Source organism: Lethenteron reissneri, chromosome 3 (assembly GCF_015708825.2).
Source record: "Lethenteron reissneri isolate LAM-NWPU_2019-01 chromosome 3, ASM1570882v1, whole genome shotgun sequence".
NCBI lineage: Eukaryota > Metazoa > Chordata > Hyperoartia > Petromyzontiformes > Petromyzontidae > Lethenteron > Lethenteron reissneri.
Genome location: NC_083781.1, coordinates 10,191,395 through 10,211,724, shown reverse-complemented (window position 1 = coordinate 10,211,724; position 20,330 = coordinate 10,191,395). Strand labels below are relative to the sequence as shown.

The following is a 20,330-nucleotide window of genomic DNA, read 5'->3' as shown; positions in this document are numbered from 1 at the left end:
GTGGGAAGTTCCCACACAAAATCTGCCGATCGACTGGTTGGGTTTTCGGTTGCACCCATTGATTCCGCTGGGTGGGCATGATGATGTCGATGATGATGATGGTGGTGGTGAAGATTTCCGCTCATCGGTGACGATTATCTGAATGGGTCCTGGGCCTCCCCTCGGTCGACTCGGACTCAAATGAGTACCTGGTGCTGTGGGTAAACAACATCGCCACTAGGGAGACAAAGGCGGCCAGGCGTGGTGCCGTCCACCCACCCCCTCGTGTGCCGTGTCGGCCCTCATAGGTGCTACTCGCTAACAGCACTTGACCCCAAAGTCTGTTCAAGCTATACGGGGGATTTTTGCCTTTGGTGATGTAGATGATGTTAATGGTGATAACGTTGATATTAATGACAATCACAATGGTGACAACAATATTAATGAAGATAAAATTACTTCCCATCGTGATATTAATTAAGATAGTAATAACATTGATGATGATATTACCGACGATTTTGCTGATGATATTCATGACGATGATGATCTGAATGACGATGTTGATGTTTATGATGATGATAATGATATTAATGATTATGTTGATGATGATATTAATGACAATGTTCATGATAATGATATTAATGATGATGTTGATGATGATATTAATGACAATGTTCATGATAATGATATTAATGATGATGTTGATGATGATATTAATGACAATGTTCATGATAATGATATTAATGATGATGTTGATGATGATATTAATGATGATGTTCATGATAATGATATTAATGATGATGTTGATGATGATATTAATGACAATGTTCATGATAATGATATTAATGATGATGTTGATGATGATATTAATGATGATGATGATAATGATATTAATGACAATGTTCATGATAATGATATTAATGATTATGTTGATGATAATGATATTAATGATGATGGTGATAATGATATTAATGATGATGTTGATGATGGTGACTTTGTGTCTGCAGGAGCCAGAGATGCCGCAGGCCGTGCTGGACGTCCTGTCGCGGGCTGAAATCCACAGCATCAGCGACCTGCCGTTCCTGTTGCCGTTTGACTCCGTAGGTAAAGCTCAGTCTTGGTTACTCTTACACAACACAAAGACACAGATCCCCCGCGTAGCCTCAACAGACTGTTGGGGAAAGTTCTGCTCGGAGGCAGCACCACCGACTGAGGTGGTGCCCGGCCGACTTTGCCTTCCCGGTACTCGTGTTTACTACCCACCACACTAGGTACTCATTTAAGGCTGAGTCAACCTGGATGGTGGTTAGGTGGGGGGAGGGACCCAGATATGATGTCGGGAGTGGATCTCGGGTCGCTGGGTTCGTAGCCGCAGCGCAGCTAACCGCGCTACACCACCACCACAACAACCGCCACCACCGCCGTCATTATCATTACCATCCATCATCGTCGCGAGAACGGATAACGTCACCGCGCGAGAGTGGCAAGTGAGCTCACGTGCGTCTAGAGGGACTTGACAGCAGCTGTGTTTGTGTATCAGTGGCACTCGCGCCGTGCCGAGTGCGTGTTGGGTGCGCGCGCGTACACACTCACGCGCGTTTATCTCTCAAGGCGCTTCGCCACCTCGCCCAGAGTGCGCATGACGGGGGCGGTGGGGGATGGCGGGGTAGGGATGAGTCTGCAAGAGTCGCGTAAAGTTGTCCCTTGGGAGCAGGGCAGGGCATGGGGGGAGGGCTTGGGGCAGGGATTGGGGCAGGGCTTGGGGCAGGGCTTGGGGCAGGGCAGGGCCTGGGTCAGGGCAATGCATGACTTGAGGTACAGCACGGAGCAGGGCAGGGCAGGGCATGGGGGAGGGCTTGGGGCAGGGCAGGCCTTTGAGCGTGCGGCAGCGCTGGGCTCGTAGACACATTTGCAGTGTGCAGGCGGTGAAACTGTAACGTGGGTGCGCGGGCTGCGGGGAGAGACCCAGGCACCGGGCTATGAATAAGGAGTTTGGAGGGGAGTTGGACAGGAAGCAGTGCGAGGTGGAATGGTGCTCATTTGATTTCTTGAACCAGTGCACAGGCATAGCTGGTCCCGGGCATGGCCAGTGTGGTGCTGGGTGATTAAATGAAGAACGAGAGAGAGGTGGGTGGGGGGTTGTGGGAGGTGGGGGGTGGGGGGCTTTTGTTCGAGCCGTAGACAGACAGAGAAGAGGACTCGGAGAGAGTTACTGCCAAGCGGAGGGAAGGAGACAGAGGGCGAGAGAGAGACACAATGAGACACGCAGTGTGACAGACAGATAGACACTGGGGGGGGGGGGGGAGGGTTTCACTCCTCCACGATAAAAATTCCCCAGCGCTAAGTCTACAACTGCCACGCGCGTTTATTACTTCGGATTCAACAGAACTTTTTTTTTTCCGGCCGAGTGGCATCAGAGGTCAGAGACGCCGATGGGACTGGGTTCGCATTCCCGGTTACATCCGCCGCCCGCGTTGAAGCCGCCTTTCACCGAGCGTAGCGAGTCGGCGATCAACAGGCGCGGGCGCCGACGACGGCTCGCGACAAGGGTCCGCGAACTCGCACAGAGAGCCGTAGACCCGCGCGGTGAGGACACGCGGACGGCGGCGGACGTGGGCACGCACCACGTGACGCCGCGACGGGGGTCCGGTTGGCGGGTCGACGCCGGAGCGGACCGTCGGTGGGCAACCGGTTGGCGCAAGCTGCTCGCAGGCCCAGGTTGCGGAGGCGTTCACGTGTGAAGGCGATTGGGTCGCGCGCGACCGACTGTTCTGCGTTGGGGACCCGCCAGGCAGCCGCTTCCGCGGGGAGAACGCGACCGGTGCCGGTTGTGGTCACGTCGACAGGATTTGCCGCGACGACCTCTTGACCTTGACCTTGGCGTCTTCAATGGGGAGAATGGGGCAGCCGTGTGTGTGTAGTGGCGGGGAGGGGGGTGCATAGTTGGGTGGATTGTGTGGGGGGGGGCGAGATGGAGGGAAGCGAGCACGACGCAGATCTGCGCCGATCGTTTTCCGCGCCGATGGAACCACGGATCTCCACCCCGCACCCCCCCCCCCCGCGAACTAGCTGGGTAGCTGGCTACTTGGGACTTTCCACGTAACAAATGAACGTTGAATTGATTGCTTGACGCTCGCCGTGTGGACAAACAAAACACCCTCCCCCCCCATCATACTCTCCCCTCTCCCAAGCTCTTGAGCTCACGGCGAGGTGGAGCTCACGGCTCTCCTGCCTCGCTCGCTCGCTCGCCTCTTCAAAACAAAAACGAACGTCCGTCAACATTGGCGAGAGAGCGAGAAGAAGGGAGAGAAAGAGCGAGAGAGAGCGAGAGAGAGAGCGAGAGATGGAGAGAGAGAGAGAGAGCGAGAGAGGGAGAGTGAGAGAGAGAGAAAGAGCGAGAGATGGAGAGCGAGGGAGGGAGAGCGAGGGAGGGAGAGCGAGGGAGGGAGAGCGAGAGAGGGAGAGCGAGGGAGGGAGAGCGAGAGAGGGAGAGCGAGAGAGGGAGAGCGAGAGAGGGAGAGCGAGGGAGGGAGAGCGAGGGAGGGAGAGCGAGGGAGGGAGAGCGAGAGAGGGAGAGCGAGGGAGGGAGAGCGAGAGAGGGAGAGCGAGGGAGGGAGAGCGAGAGAGGGAGAGCGAAAGGGACGCGTTGGACTTTAACCCGCGCGTTCCACTTCACGCGCCCCGCGGAAGCAAACACAAGGGAACTGGTCCTGAATCACATGGCCGCGTCTCTCGCCACCTCTCTTATTCTCGCCCGCCTTTCAGGAGGGGGTGGGGGTAGAGGGACAGGGGGTGGCCCTGTTTGGGTCCCTCCTGTGTGTCTGTGTTTTTTTTTGTTGCTTTGTGCCAAACTCTCACGGACTTTTTGAGCAGCAAAAGCACCACCGACTCTGCTCATGAGACGCTGGGGTGTTTTTTTTTTGTTGCACGTGTCAAAACCGGACCACGGTTTCCCTGCGTTGAGCCCAATGCTGACGAATGTGCCGCGTTGAATGCTGACGCGTGCGTGTTGAACTTCCTTCGCGCCGCATGTATCCGACCGCGCCAATCGGAGGCGCGGGGGAAGGACGACAAACGAAACACGAGAAGCATTTCTAAAGGAAAGAGTTTGTCAACCTAGATTTAAAAGCGCTTAGCTCCAGCGGCTTGCTAACATCGGCAGGAAGAGCGTTCCAGACGGCCGCAGAAGTGCGTTTAAAGCGCGCTTTGCGGTGACCATTCTTTGTTCGATGGTTGAGCCAGAAACCTTTTCATTCTGCTGCCACTCCTGCTGCCGGAACGACGACGCGCTCCCACAAGGCCATGTCGCTGATGGGATGTGTAAAATGAAATAAAAACACGACACTTTAATATTCCGTTGGGGAGGGACAGGCCCGGGAAGAAAGTGCGGAGAGTTTGGGTGCTTCCATCCGTCGCTTCGCGTTCTCCGCATGCGACGACAGTGGATGCACCGAGTGTTGACCCCCGCAATATTGCCGTTTCGAAACTTCGGTGGTGCTGATTGTGGCTGGCCCTGCTTCACGTTAAGGCCCCATGGGCCCCGTGCTCAGCATGCAAGCATCGGTGCGATTGAAGGCAAAGTCCGGTTTCTGATTATTATATACAAGTGGAGATCGAGTGTTGTTCCCACGCACACGGAAACAGAGAACTGGGGCACAGGCTTATGCTCTCTGGCCGGTAGAGTTTCTGTGTGTGGCATCCCCTTACATTCCCCCGCACCCCCCGCCTTCACACATTACGCTATGAATGTCCACATGATGATGAGCCACTTAGTTTAGCTATCATTTGTGGCCAAGCCAATAGCTCAGTGGGCTCTACCAGGTAAGATGACATTTTTTTAAAAAATTTAGTTTTAATAATTTTCTTATCTTTCCCTATACTTCGCGCTCCTATCGTGATTTTGTTTTCGTAACTGTTCGTCGTTGTGACTTTCTGACGACGCCCTCCCGGACCACCGGCGCGCCGTTCGGAGCCTCCGCCGGACTTTTTCGCGAAGCCCGTCTCGGAAGTGAGAGGCCGTTGTCGGATCGTTCGTCGAACCCGTCGCCGGTCTCTTGAACCTTCGACCGGCGGCGTGAGTGGTCGACGCGGCGGAGCGATCGCACGGGCCGCGTGGTGCGGGTGGGGTAGAGTGCGGGGAACACTGCCGGCCCCGTGCCAGGACGCACGAGTCAGCACAGAAGAATCGGCCACAACCCCCCCCACCCCACCATCCTAGAGCTCGGGTCGAGGCCCCTTCCGTCAACGGTGGTCGCGAACGAGCAGCTGCGGGGCTGCGCCTTTGTCTTTGCCTACCGTTGCCGTCGTTGACACTACACAGCGAGTCCGGCTGCAGATGTCCTGCTGCGGTGCGACATGAAGACCCGGAGACGCAGTGGGAACGTTTACCGTGAAGGAGAGAAGCTTCACAGCTCATCGGATTCCTCCAGTCCGAATGAAACATTCTGACGATTCCGAAGGGCCGTGCGCTCGGCCGGATGATTCGGCGTGCTCGGACGGAGGCCGTGCTCAACCCAAACCACGCGCGCAGACGATGGCAGACCACAGGGGGATGATCAGGCGAGGACACCGACCCGCCCGTAGCGGCGTTAGCCGAGGCCCCATCGCAAACGACAGATGCCACCTTCGAAATTATCAACTGCTCTGCCCCTTGAGGAATCGTCGCGCCGAGCGGACGAGAGAGGGGACAGCTTAGAGACAGAGGGGACAACTCGAGAGAGAGGAGACAGCGTAGAGGGAGAGAGCGGGGACGACTCGGAGAGAGCGAGAGAGGACGACTCGGAGGGAGAGAGAGAGGTCGACTCAGAGGCGTCAGGAGGAGCCACCACAGACGGGATGGAAGGCAGCAGCAGTAGAAGCCACGTGACAAAAAAAATCGCTTATTTTTCTTTTTACACATCCCATAAGCCGGGTTCGGCCTCATGCGAGTGCATCATTTCTACAGCACTGGTTCGGTTACAAGTCAAACTCTGGCCCGATTTCAACATCCAGTGTCTCATCAGCAGAGTCGGACTCACTCGCGTTGGCTTCTGCACAAAGCAGAACGCTGTGACTCGTTCAGACCGGCGCTGATGGTTTACTGCCCGATGTCTAGAGGCAAAGACCCCAACCTCCCCCACCCTCCCTCCCCCTCCTCTCTCTGTGTGTGTGTGAGACGCGGGTTCCTCCGAGTCGGACGCAAGAACGCCACTTTGTGTCATCGTCAGCGTCAACGTGGTACGATGCCACGTGGCGTGCCTGTGAAGGGCCGGCACTGTGGCACACGAGGGGGTGGGTGGCCGACGCCGCGCCCGGCCGCCTTTGTCTCCCTGGTGGCCAGGGGACTCATTTGAGGCCCAGTGGACCTAGGGGAGGCCCGGGACCGGTTTCAGATAATCGTCGCCGGGTGTCGGCCTTGAGCGGGGTTCGAATCCCGGGTTTTGCCGGCTTCGTAGCGCAGCGCAGCGCCGACTGCTGCGCCACCGCTCCCCGCCACCCTCGCCGCAAGCGGGTTGAGCTCCCCTCGCACCACACCTCCGTGGAATTGTTTCTCGCCCGCGCGTACGATCAGCAGCCGTGGTCAATCCACTGCTGGATGAATGCCTACCCAAGCCATCACTGCCACCGTCATCAGCTGTGGTTAATCCACTGTATATTTCAAGTTTGCGTCTCTCTCTCTCTCCCCGTGGCCACGTGGATGTCTTCTCCGGGGTTTTTTCCCCTCCACATTCAGAATCGACATCGCGCGTTTCGACGATTTGGCTGCTGTACATTTCCACGTGATAAGCCACTTCGTTGGGCCATCACTTGTGGCCAGGCCGCTTCTGAAGAAGAGCTTCATACAGCTCAGTGGGCCTTGCCTGGTCAAACAAAAAACACATTGTAGTAGTTTTGTTATTTGTGTAGGGAGCGGTTGTGCAGCAGTCCGGCGCGCTGCGTCACGAACCCGCCGCGCCGAGTTGCGATCCCCGCTCACAACGCCACTGACGATGATCTGAAACCGGTCCTGGGCCCTCCGCTAGGTCGACTCGGCCTCAACTGACAACTGAACAGTACCCGGTGCGGTGTGCAAACATCGTCACTGGAGAGAGACAAAGGCGGCCGGGCGTGGCGCTGGCCGACCCAACCAACTCGGAGCCTTCGCAAGGGCGCACACTCGCGAACATCACTCGCACTGCGACAAGGGCACCCTTTAGTATTTGACGCGTGACGCCACAGGTGTCATCGTCGTCCGCCTGACCCCCCCCCCCACTCCCTCCTCCCCCTCCCGCGTTATCGCTCTGCCATTTCACGCGCGGTGTCACCTCGTCATCGTGGCACCTTATCGCACTGCTCCCCATCCACCCCCCCCCCCCCCCGCTCGCACCCTTGCTGTTTGAGTTCACAAGGTGCCCGATTGTTCGGCGGGCGCTATACTACCACGCGGCGCTGCCTCCAGTGCAATGTTCATATCAACACGGAGCCCCCCCCCACCCCCCACACCCCCCACACCCCCCACACCCCCACACCCCCCACACACACACTCGGTGGACACTCACGTCCATAGCCTCTAACAGTGTTGGGGCAAGTGCCGTTAGCTAGCAGTACTTGTGAGGGCTGGCAACGGCACACGAGGGGGTGGGCGCCCGGCCGCCTTTGTCTCCCTCGTGGCGATGGAAACGCAGCCCACCAGGTATTCATTTGAGGCTGAGTCGACCTGGCGGAGACCCAGGAGGACGGGTTCAGATCATCTCCACCGACGCTCGCCTAGGCTGGGAATCTTTCACTCGGCCCGTTGCCGATTTTCGTCGGAGAGCAGGTGCTTAAGTGGGTGTACACCCGTCGGCATATGGGGGGAGAGACAAAGGCGGCCGGGCTGGTTTGCTTGCGTGCCCCAACAGTCCATGGAGGCCGTAATGGGTGTCGTGCGTGAGTCGAAACTTCTTTTGCACCGTACGTCGCCAAACGTGATAATCGAAGGTGCTGGCTGGGAAGGACAACAAACCAACACACACAACCACGCACACACACCCACCCGCACGCACGCACGCACACACGAACACACATCCACACACATCCACACACACCCACACACACCCACACACACACATCCACACACACACATCCACACACACCCACACACCCACATCAGTTCTAAAGAACGGAGTTTCACCTCGGCCGGTGGGAAGATTTAGAGAGGAGGCCAAAAGGCGGACTAGGGTCAAAAGAAAGCTGTCTCTGGTGTGGACCAATCAGTTTCAAAGACAATGCATATATGATCAGAGTGTTTTTTTGTTGGATTGCATTCTGACCACAAGTATTGTGGTGAACGCAGACATGATTCCTTGTGAAAGGTTTCAGTTTGGTGTTTTAACATCGTAGCACCTGTTTTGTTGCCAGAAAAAATGGGAAAACTTATTCTCAAGATTTAGAGAGGATGGATAATTCATATTAGAGGGGGGTTTAATGTTTTGGGTTCAGCCGCGTAAATATATAAACGCGTCGTTAAACGTGACGACCCTTACTAGTTGGCTGTGTCGGGTGGTGGCGGGTTTAACGACACATTTACATTTTTACGCGATCTAACCCAAACAAAATAAACCTCTTATGGATGATATTGGTCGCGAACGCCTGCTACGTGTTAGGATGGATAAATCGTTGTCTTATTTTGGGTGGGTGGTTGGGTGGGTGGGGACGGGGGTGCTCTTTGTTTGTTTGGGCTGGTGCGGTGCCAGATGGAAACTGAGATTGGGTTATCTGGACGATGCGAGGAAGACGAGCGAGGCGATCTGTCCCCGCTGCTGCTGCTGCTGCCGCTGTGCGAACAAACCGGCAAAGGAGCAGCAGCAACAACAACGGGGGCAGTGGCGGCGGGCTTGCCCACCACAATGGGCCGCTTGTACCGCACCAAACCACCACCCAACCCCCCCGCCCACCACCACCCCCGAGCGAAGTTTACAAAAACGCCACGGCCCAGTGAATGGATTCGTGGGGCGCGCGGCGCGCAGAGAGACTAAGACAGACAGACGGAGAGACACAGAGACGGAGAGACAGAGACGGGGAGACAGAGACGGAGAGACAGAGAGACAGAGACTGAGAGACAGAGACTGAGAGACAGAGACTGAGAGACAGAGACGGAGAGACAGAGAGACAGAGACAGAGACTGAGAGACAGAGACTGAGAGACAGAGACTGAGAGACAGAGACGGAGAGACAGAGAGACAGAGACAGAGACTGAGAGACAGAGAGACATAGACGGAGAGACCGAGACGGAGAGACAGAGCCCATATTTCCAGCTCGGCTCTAACAATGGCAGTGGCCACATTGTCTAAGCGACCACCGCCTTCGTGTGTATGTATTATGTCTGGACGTGTACGGTGAACTTCGTACGCACCGTACAGTAGCCAACCGTGCTAATCGGAGGCGCGGATGATGGTTAACTCCAGCAACGAAGAAAAGTCATCCGCTGCTGCTGATGATGCTGCTGATGATGACTCCTACAGATCGAGGGATTCCCCCAATCACACACACACACGAAAAAATACAAATAAAATAATATAATAGCTCGGTTTTCTACGGCGCAAACTCGCGCAATGCCTCAAAGCGCGCATGTGGCGGTGTCATCGGTAGCAAGTCGTGGGGTTGTTTGCCTCTGAGGATTCGTTTGACCGATTTGGCCGAGTGTCTACATCGATAAGCCCCCCCCCCCCCCAAATCGGTGACAAACGAGACATTCTCATACAGCCGCGATCCCATTGGACGATGACGATGATGGCGATGGTGGTGATGGTGACGATGATGATGGTGGCGGTGACGACGACGACGATGGTGACGACGATGATGACGATGATGATGGTGGTGACGATGGTGACGATGATGATGGCGGTGATGATGATGATGGTGGCGACGACGACGATGATGGTGACGATGGTGACGATGATGATGATGGTGATGATGATAATGATGATAGTGATGACAACGACGACCATGGCGGTGACGATGGTGATAACGATGATGATGGTCGTAACAACAATGATGATGGCGGTGACGATGATGTTGGTGACGATTATAATGATGGTGGTGGTGAGGGGAGGGGGGGGGGCCTTTGCCTTTATCTCGTAGAGATTTTGTGGAATATGGGGGGTGGTGCTTGCGTGCGTGGGCAAAAAAAACCCCGCAGTTTTATTTTCATCAAAGTCCAACGATTCGCACGATCTCTCGCCCTCCGCTAGCGTCGAGTTTTGAAAAGCATTTCTAGAAAATAAAATAAAAACAAAACGTTTCGGCTGGTGATCATACGCGAAGGCAAAGATCCCCCGCATAGCCTTCAACAGAGCGTTGGGGCAAGTGCTGCGAGCGAGTAGCAGCACCTATGAAGGGTCGGCACGGCACACGAGGAGGGGGGGGGGGGGGGGGCCAACACCACGCCCGGCCGCCTTTGTCTCCCCCAGTGGCGATGTTTACCACAGCACCGCGCCGGGCACTCATTTGAGGCTGAGCCGACCTAGGGGAGGAGGCCCAGGACCGTCTCGGAGATAATCCGTCACCGTTTTGTCGGCCTTGAGTGGGAATCGAACTCCCGAGTTCGCCGGCTTCGTAGCGCGGCGTAGCGCTGACCGCATCACCGCCGCTCTTCCACGGGGGGTGGCACGCATGGTTCCGTGCCATCGATAGCGGTGGCACAAGGGCGCAGCCCTGCAGTCGCTTGGCTCGCCCCACTGCTGGTAGAAGGGGATGCCCACTTAGAGGAGGAGGAGGAAGCTCTAGAGAAAGAGTGAGAGATTAATCTGCTTGGTTCTTTCGGTAAAGTCACGTAGAATGGAAATAATAAAATAATCAAAGTAAAGCAAAAAATAGTTATTTTATTATGTTGCATAATTATTTATTTTATTATGTTTTATTTTTATTATTTCCATTCTACGTGACTTTACCGAAAAAACCAAGAAGATGAATCCCTGCAGTCACGAAAGCTTTAAATCGAAAAAAGAGTGAGAGATGTTTGGCCTACTCTTCCACGCTGGCCAGACGTCTTGGAAGAGGTGGGGAGTACCCCTCCCCGCTCTGCCCATCCCACACTCTACTGTTTTGGCCTACTCTTCCAATTCCGGTCGCCTCCTCTTACACGCTGGCCAAGATACCGTGGAAGGGTATTAACCGGGGCGGCCGCTGGGTTTCGAACCACGCGAACTTCTGCAACGGCGCCCTGCCGCTCGAAACTCGTCACTGCCAGGAACCGGGATTCATAACCTGGACTCTCCCGAGAATCCGTCTCGTGGATTAGGAACCCGACATCACGCGGGCTACATCGAAGGCAAAGACCCCCCCCCCCCCCCCCCCCCCGTTAGAGCCGTGACAGACTGTTGGGGCGAACCATCCCCTCGTGTGCCGTGCCAGGCCCTCACAGGCGCTCGTTAACAGCACTTGCCCCAACAGACTGCGAAGGCTATACGGTGGAGGTGGGGGGGGAGGGGATCTTTGTCTTTGTAAGCTACAGTACATACTTAACAAATACGACCTTTGGAACTGAAACAAAACGGAGCGGTAGTTTTGGAATGTATGGATTATGACCGCCTTCCACCGACTGACTCGGCCGCTTTCCGAGCAGGATGCACAGAGATGCCTAGAATATTCAACGCCGCCGCCGCCACCATCGCCACCATCATCATCTTCTTCATATCCGTGGCCTTGAGCCCGCGGTGAAGGTCCACGTGCATTAATAACAATAACAACGATAACGGCAACAGCCTCACTGAGTCGTAAGAGCGTTGTTCAGGAGGAGGAGGGCGTTGTTGAGTCGCGACGTTTCGTAATTGTCTCGACAAATTGCTAAATGTAACGCTTTAAAAAAATTCAACAAAAAATCAAAATAGTGCAATAAAAGTAGGATTTAACACATCCCATCAGCCGCATGGCAACGGACCCCCCCCCCTCCTCCCGTGCGAGTGAGCGTGTTTAACGACGGTACTGGGGCGATTTCGGCGCGTAGGGTTTCATCAGCAGGGGCCAAATCTGTCTCGAACCCGGCGCTGATGAAGCTGCCCCGAATGCTTTTCAGGCAAGAGGCCCTCTCTCCCCCCTCCCCTCCCATCATCTCCCTCCCTCCCTGTAATGTCACTGGGCCCTAGGTTAGACTCGGAATGATCCCATCTTTGACTGGGACGACGGGGAGATGAATATTTGCGTTGGGGGTCGGATGTCAGCCCTGGGCCCCGAGGTGGTGGGGCGAGGGGGGGTTGGTTACGTTACACGATGATCGGTCGCGGAGCGGGACACTTCACCCGTTATGTAACGCTTCACTTGCATTCGCTCGCCGATTCTTTATTTTATTCTTTAATGGAAATTTTCGCGTCGCTTTCACGCGTAGCTGCCAACGACATCGCCGCATTCCGTTCCGGGGGGGGTGGGGTGCTATGCTCTGAAAAAAACCCGTGTGTGTGTGTCTGTGCGTGCGTGCGGAGCGGTGGCGCAGCGATTAGCGGCAGCGTAGCGGTGAGCGCGGAGCGGTGGCGCAGCGATTAGCGGTGAGCGCGCCGCGCTACGAACCCGGCGATCAGAGTTCGATTCCCGCTCGCGGCCACCAACACCCACTGACGATTGATCTGAACCGGTGCTGGTCCTCCCCTAGGTCTACTCGGCCTGGGGAGACAAAGGCGGCCGGGCGTTATACTGGAAGCTCTCATCATACCCCCCCCTCCCACCTCGTGTGACGTTTCGGCCATCAGAGGCGCCACTCGCTAGCAGCACTTGCCCCAGCAGTCTGTTAAGGCTACGCGGGGCATCTTTGTCTAGTCTGATGGGAAGGTCCGCGTCTGACCAGGACTGCAACGTGGAGCGACCGACTCTGCTGCACTGAACTCAAAACTTGCCAAGGAGAGGGGGGGGGGGTAGGGGGGGTAGAGGTGGGGGCGCTCCTGAAATGTTAAGATTATAAATGAGGGCCCGACATTTATACATTCCTACAAAACAACACTCCATGTATTTTCTCTAATCATGATCAATACGATCGATGCCAATTATCGGGGTCTCAAGGGGGCCGGGGAGGGATGGCGGGTGGGGGGGTACCCACACCCCCCCCCCCCCCAGTGCCGGACTAAGCTCGTGCGGGGCCTGTAGCATATGTTATAAAGGGGCCCTAGATAAATATTAAAACACACACATTTTTAACTTGCATAGTAAAGTAATTGTATTTTTAGATTTGTTAAACAGCCAGATAATACGCCAAATAGCTAACCTTAATCACCCGGTCGTTCATAAAAGTTGAAGGCAGTGTAGTACTATAGTAATAGAGCAAGTGCAGAATCGCTGAACCGGAATTGAAAGCTTGAAAGCATTTAGCGCGGGGCCCTTGAAAGTGCGGGGCCGTAGCTACTTCACATGTAGTGGTAGCTACTACACATGTAGCTACTACACATGTAGCTACTACACATGTAGCTACTACACATGTAGCTACTACACATGTAGTAGTAGCTACTACATATGTAGCTACTACACATGTAGCTACTACACATGTAGCTTACTTGTACTTCTGTGATCACCCGACACTGCACCCCCCCCTGCCTCTGGATCCGCCACTGCCCCCCCCCACACCAAGCAGGTGTGTGGGGGGGGCAGAGCTCGCCCCCACTACGCCGCTCGATCAACGCTCGTCGCCGCTTCACTTGGAAGATGCCGGGCGATGTGGGGGGGCGGGGGGGGGCTCCCGTAGGCGGATGGTCAAAGCGACGAGTCCTGGTCGGGTAGAGATGGGCAGACACATGGCGTGGTCACTGCCCCCCGGGCTCGGTCAGTTGCCCTATTGACCACAGCCGCGAAGCGCTCTTGATTAGACCCCTTGCCGTGAGAACACAGCGGCCACGCAGAGACGGGCCCGGCACGGGATTGTGCCTGTCACGTGTGTGTAAAACACGCAGAGTAGTACAGCTATTCCAGAGCCCCCGACATTATCTGTCTGGCTTCTTGCTGCACGCCTTTGTCTCTCTTTGCATCTGTCTTGCGTCTCCCTTGCCTCTCTGTGTCTCACTGTGCACTGTGTGTGTGTCTGCGCCGAGCTGTTTGTCTTAAGCAAGCCCTGGGTTGCTGACGCGAAACTGAGAAATATGCGAGATTGGTGCGGAGGTTTGTGTTTGCGTTGAACCGACGCCACCGAAATTACTCGTTCCGGGAAAAGCCGTGCGGCTGATGGGATGTGTCAAAAAAAAAAAGCACGTGTGCCTTTTTTGTTGACTTTATTTTTAATGCGGAGGGACGGACGGTGAGAATTTGACGTGCGTTGTTTAATTATTTATTCCATCGCCCACATTTAGATACGCGTGACCTCTGACCCGTGTTTGTAGTGGTCAAGGCTGATGTGGACCATCGCAGTGACCCAGCGTTGCCACACCGGCAGTAAAAACCTGGGACTCTCTGTCCAGGAACCATAAAATGGTTTTATGAACAGAATAACTACGAAGTTTGTATCTGTGTGCCCGTGTATGTTTCTGTGGAGTCGTGTGTGTGCGTGTGTGCATGTGTGTTGAGGGGCACGGCAGTGCAGGTGTTAGCGCGCTGCGCTACGAACCCGGCGACCCGAGTTCGATTCCCCCTCACGGTGGCGATTATCTGAACCGGTCCTGGGTTTCCCTCTAGGTCGACTCAGCCTCAAACGGGAACCTGGTGCGGTGTGTAAACATCGCCACTCGGGATACAAAGGTGGCCGGGCATGGTGGTGGTCACCCACCAGCTCTTGTGCCGTGTCGGCCTTCATAGGTGCTCGCTAACAGCGCTTGCCCCAACAGTCTGTTAAAGCTATACGGGGGATCTTTGTCTTTGTTGATGTCGTGTGTGTCTTTGCCTTTGTACGTCCGCGCTTGCCTCAGCCCTTGTGGCCTCCTGCTCGTGATTTTTTGCCAAGCCTTATGGCCTCAAAGTGCACCTAGCCTGGTACAAGTGCTGCTGCAAGTGTCCCCAACCGCCTCACCGGCCAGGTGGTGGCTCGGGGGTCGAGCGAGCGGCTCGCAATCGGAAGGTCAGGAGTTCAACTCCTGGTTGGGGGGTTGACTCAGCCCATCATCCTTCATGGGTCGATAAAATAAATACTATACTTTGTGTGTGTGTGGGGAGGGGGGAAGTATAAACGTTAGTTATTTTGTGGATGTACTTGCCCCCGTCATATGACTGTGGAATTTCCACCAGAGGCTCAGTGCTGTGAGTAATTAGATGAGTACCATTACCTCAATGCTCATTTGAGCAAGAAATCACTCTACCTTGACTTTGGCTGCTGACTGACAAATACATTTCGATGTAAAGCTTTCGTGACTGCAGGGATTCATCTTCTTGGTTCTTTCGGTAAAGTCACGAATAAGGGAAATAATAAAATAATAAAAATAAAACATAATAAAATTATTCTCACGACGTTTCGGCCACAACGCAAGCAGCCGTCCTCAGGTGAAGACCAGGTCTGTCGGGGAGACAGCGTCTGAATGAAACACCACCACGCTTGGAGCGTCTATTTAAGCGTGGTGGTGTTTCATTCAGCGTGGTGGTGTTTCATTCAGACGCTGTCTCCCCGACAGACCTGGTCTTCACCTGAGGACGGCTGCTTGCGTTGTGGCCGAAACGTCGTGAGAATTATTTTATTCTGTTTTATTATTTGATTATGTTTTATTTTTATTATTTTATTATTTCCCTTCTACGTGACTTTACCGAAAGAACCAAGAAGACTGACAAATACTGCTGCGGATCACCGTTGCGTGCGTGCGTGCGTCTAACGCCGTGTTGTCGTGCTGTCCACCGGCGTGGTGAAGTATGCACGGCCGTACTTCACCACGCCGTCCAACTCCACGACGCGCATCGGGAGAAAATTGCGTCCGCGCATTGGCCTGGACGTGGGCCTCCCCTGGGTTGGTTTGGCGTAAATGATGACTGCTGGCCACTGCACAACACCCATGCTTGACCTTAGTAGGTGGTCACGAACTGCCCTCCCCTTGACAGCCTTCAGAATCAGAATATTGTATTCATACTGGAGGAATCCGACGAGCAATGAAACTCTTGTTCACAGATGTCCGGTCTTACGTGGCTACACGGGGGAGGAGGGAGGGGGTGGGGTAGTGGCAACACACCTTTGTCTTAACGCATGTTGACCTATCGATTGTTCCTCCTGCTATGCAAATTAACGCGCGCCTTGTTGATGACATTCTACCCAGAGTACTACTCGTCGGAGAGCATCCTGCGACCGAGGAGCGTATCGCACACACGGAGCAGGGACAGCCCAGGTGAGATGCTCGCACACACGCACACACGCGCACCTGCACACCTGCACCTGCTCGCACGCACTCACCTCTGTATGGATGAGGACGAGGATTTGCATTGACGAGCAAAGGGTGTACCCGTGTGTGTTTACACAAATATCAGTACTGGGGAGACAAAGGCGGCCGGGCGTGGTGTTAGCCACCCACCCTTCCATGTAGGCGCTGCTCGCTAACAGCACTTGCCCCAACAGTGTTGAGGCTACACGGGGGGATCTGTGCCTCTTTGTGCGGGGAGCGGTGGCGTCGTGGTTCGCACGTGGTGTGCTACCAGCACCACGACCTGGGCTCGTAGGGTTCTAGCTAACAAGACCTGGTCCCGACATTCCACATCATAAGCCCAACGTGTGCATCTATAAGCGCTGAGTTTGATCGTGTTTTTTTGTCTCCTGTGCACTCGCACACTCAAATCACTCACTCACGCACACACTCACCTACTCACCGACTCACTCACCAATCCACTCACCCACTCACTCCTCACTCGCCCACCAATTAAATCACCAACCAACTCATCCACCCATCCATCCATCCACCCACTCCTCACCCACTCACATCGACCTACCCACTCACAAATCCATCCACTCACCCACCAACCAACTCATCCACCCATCCATCCACCCACCCACTCCTCACCCACTCACAACGACCTACCCACTCACAAATCCATCCACTCACCCACTCACCCACCCACTCACCCACCAACCAACTCATCCACCCATCCATCCACCCACCCACTCCTTACCCACTCACATCGACCTACCCACTCACAAATCCATCCACTCACCCACTCACCAACCAACTCATCCACCCATCCATCCACCCACTCCTCACCCACTCACATCGACCTACCCACTCACAATCCATCCACTCACCCACTCACCCACTCATCCACTCACCCACCCACCAACCAACTCACCCACCCACCCACCCACCAACCCACTCACCCGCGCGTAGAGGAGGCCCAGATCGCGGCGTGCAAGCCGCGCAACGCGAGTGTGGAGATCCCGCGAGCGCTGCTGGACACCTCCTCCGCCAACTTCATGCTGTGGCCGGGCTGCGTGGAGCTCCCGCGCTGTTCGGGCTGCTGCAACACGGCGGCGCGGCGCTGCACGCCGTCGCGCATCCACACGCGCCAGCTCAAGGTGGGCCCCCCCTCCTCTGTGTGTGCCCGCACGTGTGTGCGTGCGTGCGTGTGTACACCGTGGGGAGCGGTAGTGTAGCGGTTAGCGCGCTGCGCTATGAACCTGGCGACCCGGGTTCGATTCCCGCTCACAGCTAACACCAGTGACGATTATCTGAACCGGTCCTGGGCCTCCCCTAGGTCGACTCAGCCTTAAATGAGTACCTGGTGCGGTGTGTAAACATCGCCACTGGGGAGCCAAAGGCGGTCAGGCGTGGTGCTGGCCACCCACCCCCTCGTTCGTGTACCGTTCCGGCCCTTCATAGGTGCTCGCTAACAGCACTTGCCCCTACAGTCTGTTAAGGCTATACGGGGGATCTTTGTCTTTGTGTACACCGTTCCGCGCATGCAACGACAACAGCCGTCATTCTCCACGAAGTGGCGGCGACGTCACCACGGCAACTGTGCCAGGCCAGGTGCAGTTTTGAGGCCACGTGAAGTGTCAAAGGCTCGCCGAGGTCACGGCACAGACGCGAGGTACCATGGGTTGACTGACTGAGAGATGACTGGCAGATGCACCAGCTGTGTATCCTCCTGCTGTGCGCGGCGTCGCGTACTCGGCATCGCGTACACAGTGGTGGCAGATAAACATTCGGGGTAGTCAGCCCCTGCAATCCCTTTTCTTTTCAAAGGGAGCCAAAAATATCCCCCTCTATCTCTTTCTACCTGCGTGGGTGCCACTATTTCCCAATCAGCGGCGACGACGACGACAACAAAATCAAAGGAAGATTACGCGGGGGGAAAAAAAATTGAAACGAAAAATAATCAAATCTTAAACCGCGCTTCGACGAGAGGGGACAAAGGAGGCGAGGGACCATGGCCGGGCGTCTCCCTCGACTGACGCCGATCAAGGGCCACCGATTTAATCTGCAAGAGCGTCGCCGTCGTTGGTGGCGGCGTTGGGACCCCCTTTTTTGTCGTCGCGTGATTTTACTTCTCGAAGGTCGTGGTGGGGAGGGAGAGCGAGAGGGAGAGCTCGGCTTGAAGGCGGCGACGCGACACCGAGCGTGATGCGGAAGCCACCGGGTTTCGCGTGTGGATTTTTGTTTACGACGCGATGTGAAGGATTTTATTCCCGGGATTTCTCTCCAACACTTGGGGTCGTTGTTACGAGACGCGACCGCGTAAGCGCGTCGTCAGCCCGATGCCACGCGGGCCGCCACCTGTGGCAGGACACCCAAAAGAAAATCACGGAAGTGTCGTCACTGTAAGTGAGTGATGTCACTTCTTGTGACGTCACTTCCTGTGATGTCACACTTTCGGAATATTCGGAAACAATTTTTTTCTTTTTCTTCCTTCCCCCCCTCCTCCCCTTGATCATCTGAAAGGTTTCGGAAAAACGCGCGTTTTTATTCGGAGTGATCGGACCCCAAAAATCAACGTCGAATCGTAATCCCGGTTGCGAGACGCCGGCAAACGCGTGAAATTGCCACGATGGTCGCCACGTTGCCGCACGGCGGCGGCGGTGGTGGCGGCGGCGGCTACGCTGCTGCATGTGGCTGCCTCTAATCTAGCACTGCTGTGCAGGCAGCAGCGAGAGGTCGGTGGATCATCGCACAGACGGTTGTGATACTCCCCTCTCTTCCAGTGGCGGGCGTGGAGGCAGTGCCATATTCTGGCTCGCCAGGAGAAGGCGGTAGAGAGAAGTGGACTGATCGCCATCTGTTTCCATCTGTAAGGGGATGGCGTGCTGCTGCCGTCCCCTTCGCGCAAGGAGTGGGGTTTTCTCCCAAGTGCCCCGGTTTCCTCCAACGCTTGTATAATAAATATACAGCTGGTAATTAATTGGCTGCAAACATCTTAAAGTAAAAAAAAACAATGCGGCAGGACCCACCTGAAAATGAGCCCTATGGCTCTCCTGGTGACGAGATGTTAACTACCTCGCCTGGTATACAGGAGGTCGTGGGTTCCATCCCAACCCTGACGCCTGCTGTGTATTTGGAGTTTGCGTGTTCTCCCCGTGGTTGCGTGGATTGTCTCCGGGTCCTCTGGTTCCTCCGGTTTTCCCCTCCACATTTAGAATCAGTATTGGGCTGCTATAAATTTCCACGCGATAAGCCACTTCGTTGAGCTATGATTTGTGATAGCCAGGCTGCTTCTGAAAAAAAAGCTTTACAGCTCAGTGGGGCTTACGTGGTAAAAAAAAAGTTAGTAAAATAGTAAATAAGTACATTTGCTATATTATTTTAAAAAGTGATAGTATAATTGCGTGAGACCACACACGTAGTAGGGGAGAGGTGACTGAGAGGGTAGGGGAGGGGGGTACGGAATGATTGGTGGGACGTCGTAGGTCGGTCTCATGCGGAGTCGGGAATGTCACGGCGGGAATGTCCCCTGGAATGTTCGTGCCTGCGGGTCGCCCAGGAACACTTCTGTGAGCGGGCGTGAGCGAGTGAGTGCGCGGTGCCAGTTCTGCCTTTAGGGTGGCTAACAAGAGGGAGGGAGACAGAGAGAGAGGGAGAGAGAGGCTCGTGGATCTGTAGCAGGGAACTGATTTATCAAATAAAACTTTCAAACGGATGCTCTTGGATTAGTGTCGTTGTCATGGGCCCTGGTGCAAGAAATACAACTATTTGGGCCCCCTCCTGTCCAATCTCTCCGCACCCCCGCCCTCCCATCTCCGTAGCCCAGCGCCTGGACCACTCTCGTGGGTGCCAGTGGCAATTGCACCGCCTGCGCACTCGGTAGTTGGCAACTCCCGTGGCTTGCGCTGTGCTCACGACAGCTGCGTCAAACCCGCGGCGGTGGCGGCGTAAAGATCGATCACTGAGCGATTCGTTCAAAAAAGGCGACGTGCGTGACACGGTATCCTGCATTTGTACGTAGGCCGGCGGAGTGGTTCAAAAACTCCAGGAAAGAGCACGGGAAAAATAAAAACAAGAAAAGCAAGAAACAATACCAACGAGAAGGCCCCCCCTCCCTCCCGCAAAA

General features: G+C 55.1%; 1 protein-coding gene across 2 annotated transcripts in view; it reads left to right on the top strand.

Annotated features, from left to right (window-relative positions):
* LOC133346223 (platelet-derived growth factor subunit A-like) overlaps positions 1-20,330 on the top strand; it is a 47,282-nt gene that overhangs the window by 16,960 nt on the left and 9,992 nt on the right. For both annotated transcript variants that reach the window (XM_061557765.1, XM_061557771.1), the window contains exons 2-4: positions 987-1,083; positions 16,118-16,186; positions 17,174-17,361. In XM_061557765.1, the coding sequence (XP_061413749.1) occupies positions 987-1,083; positions 16,118-16,186; positions 17,174-17,361 (354 nt within the window). The remainder of the gene's footprint in view (positions 1-986; positions 1,084-16,117; positions 16,187-17,173; positions 17,362-20,330) is intronic.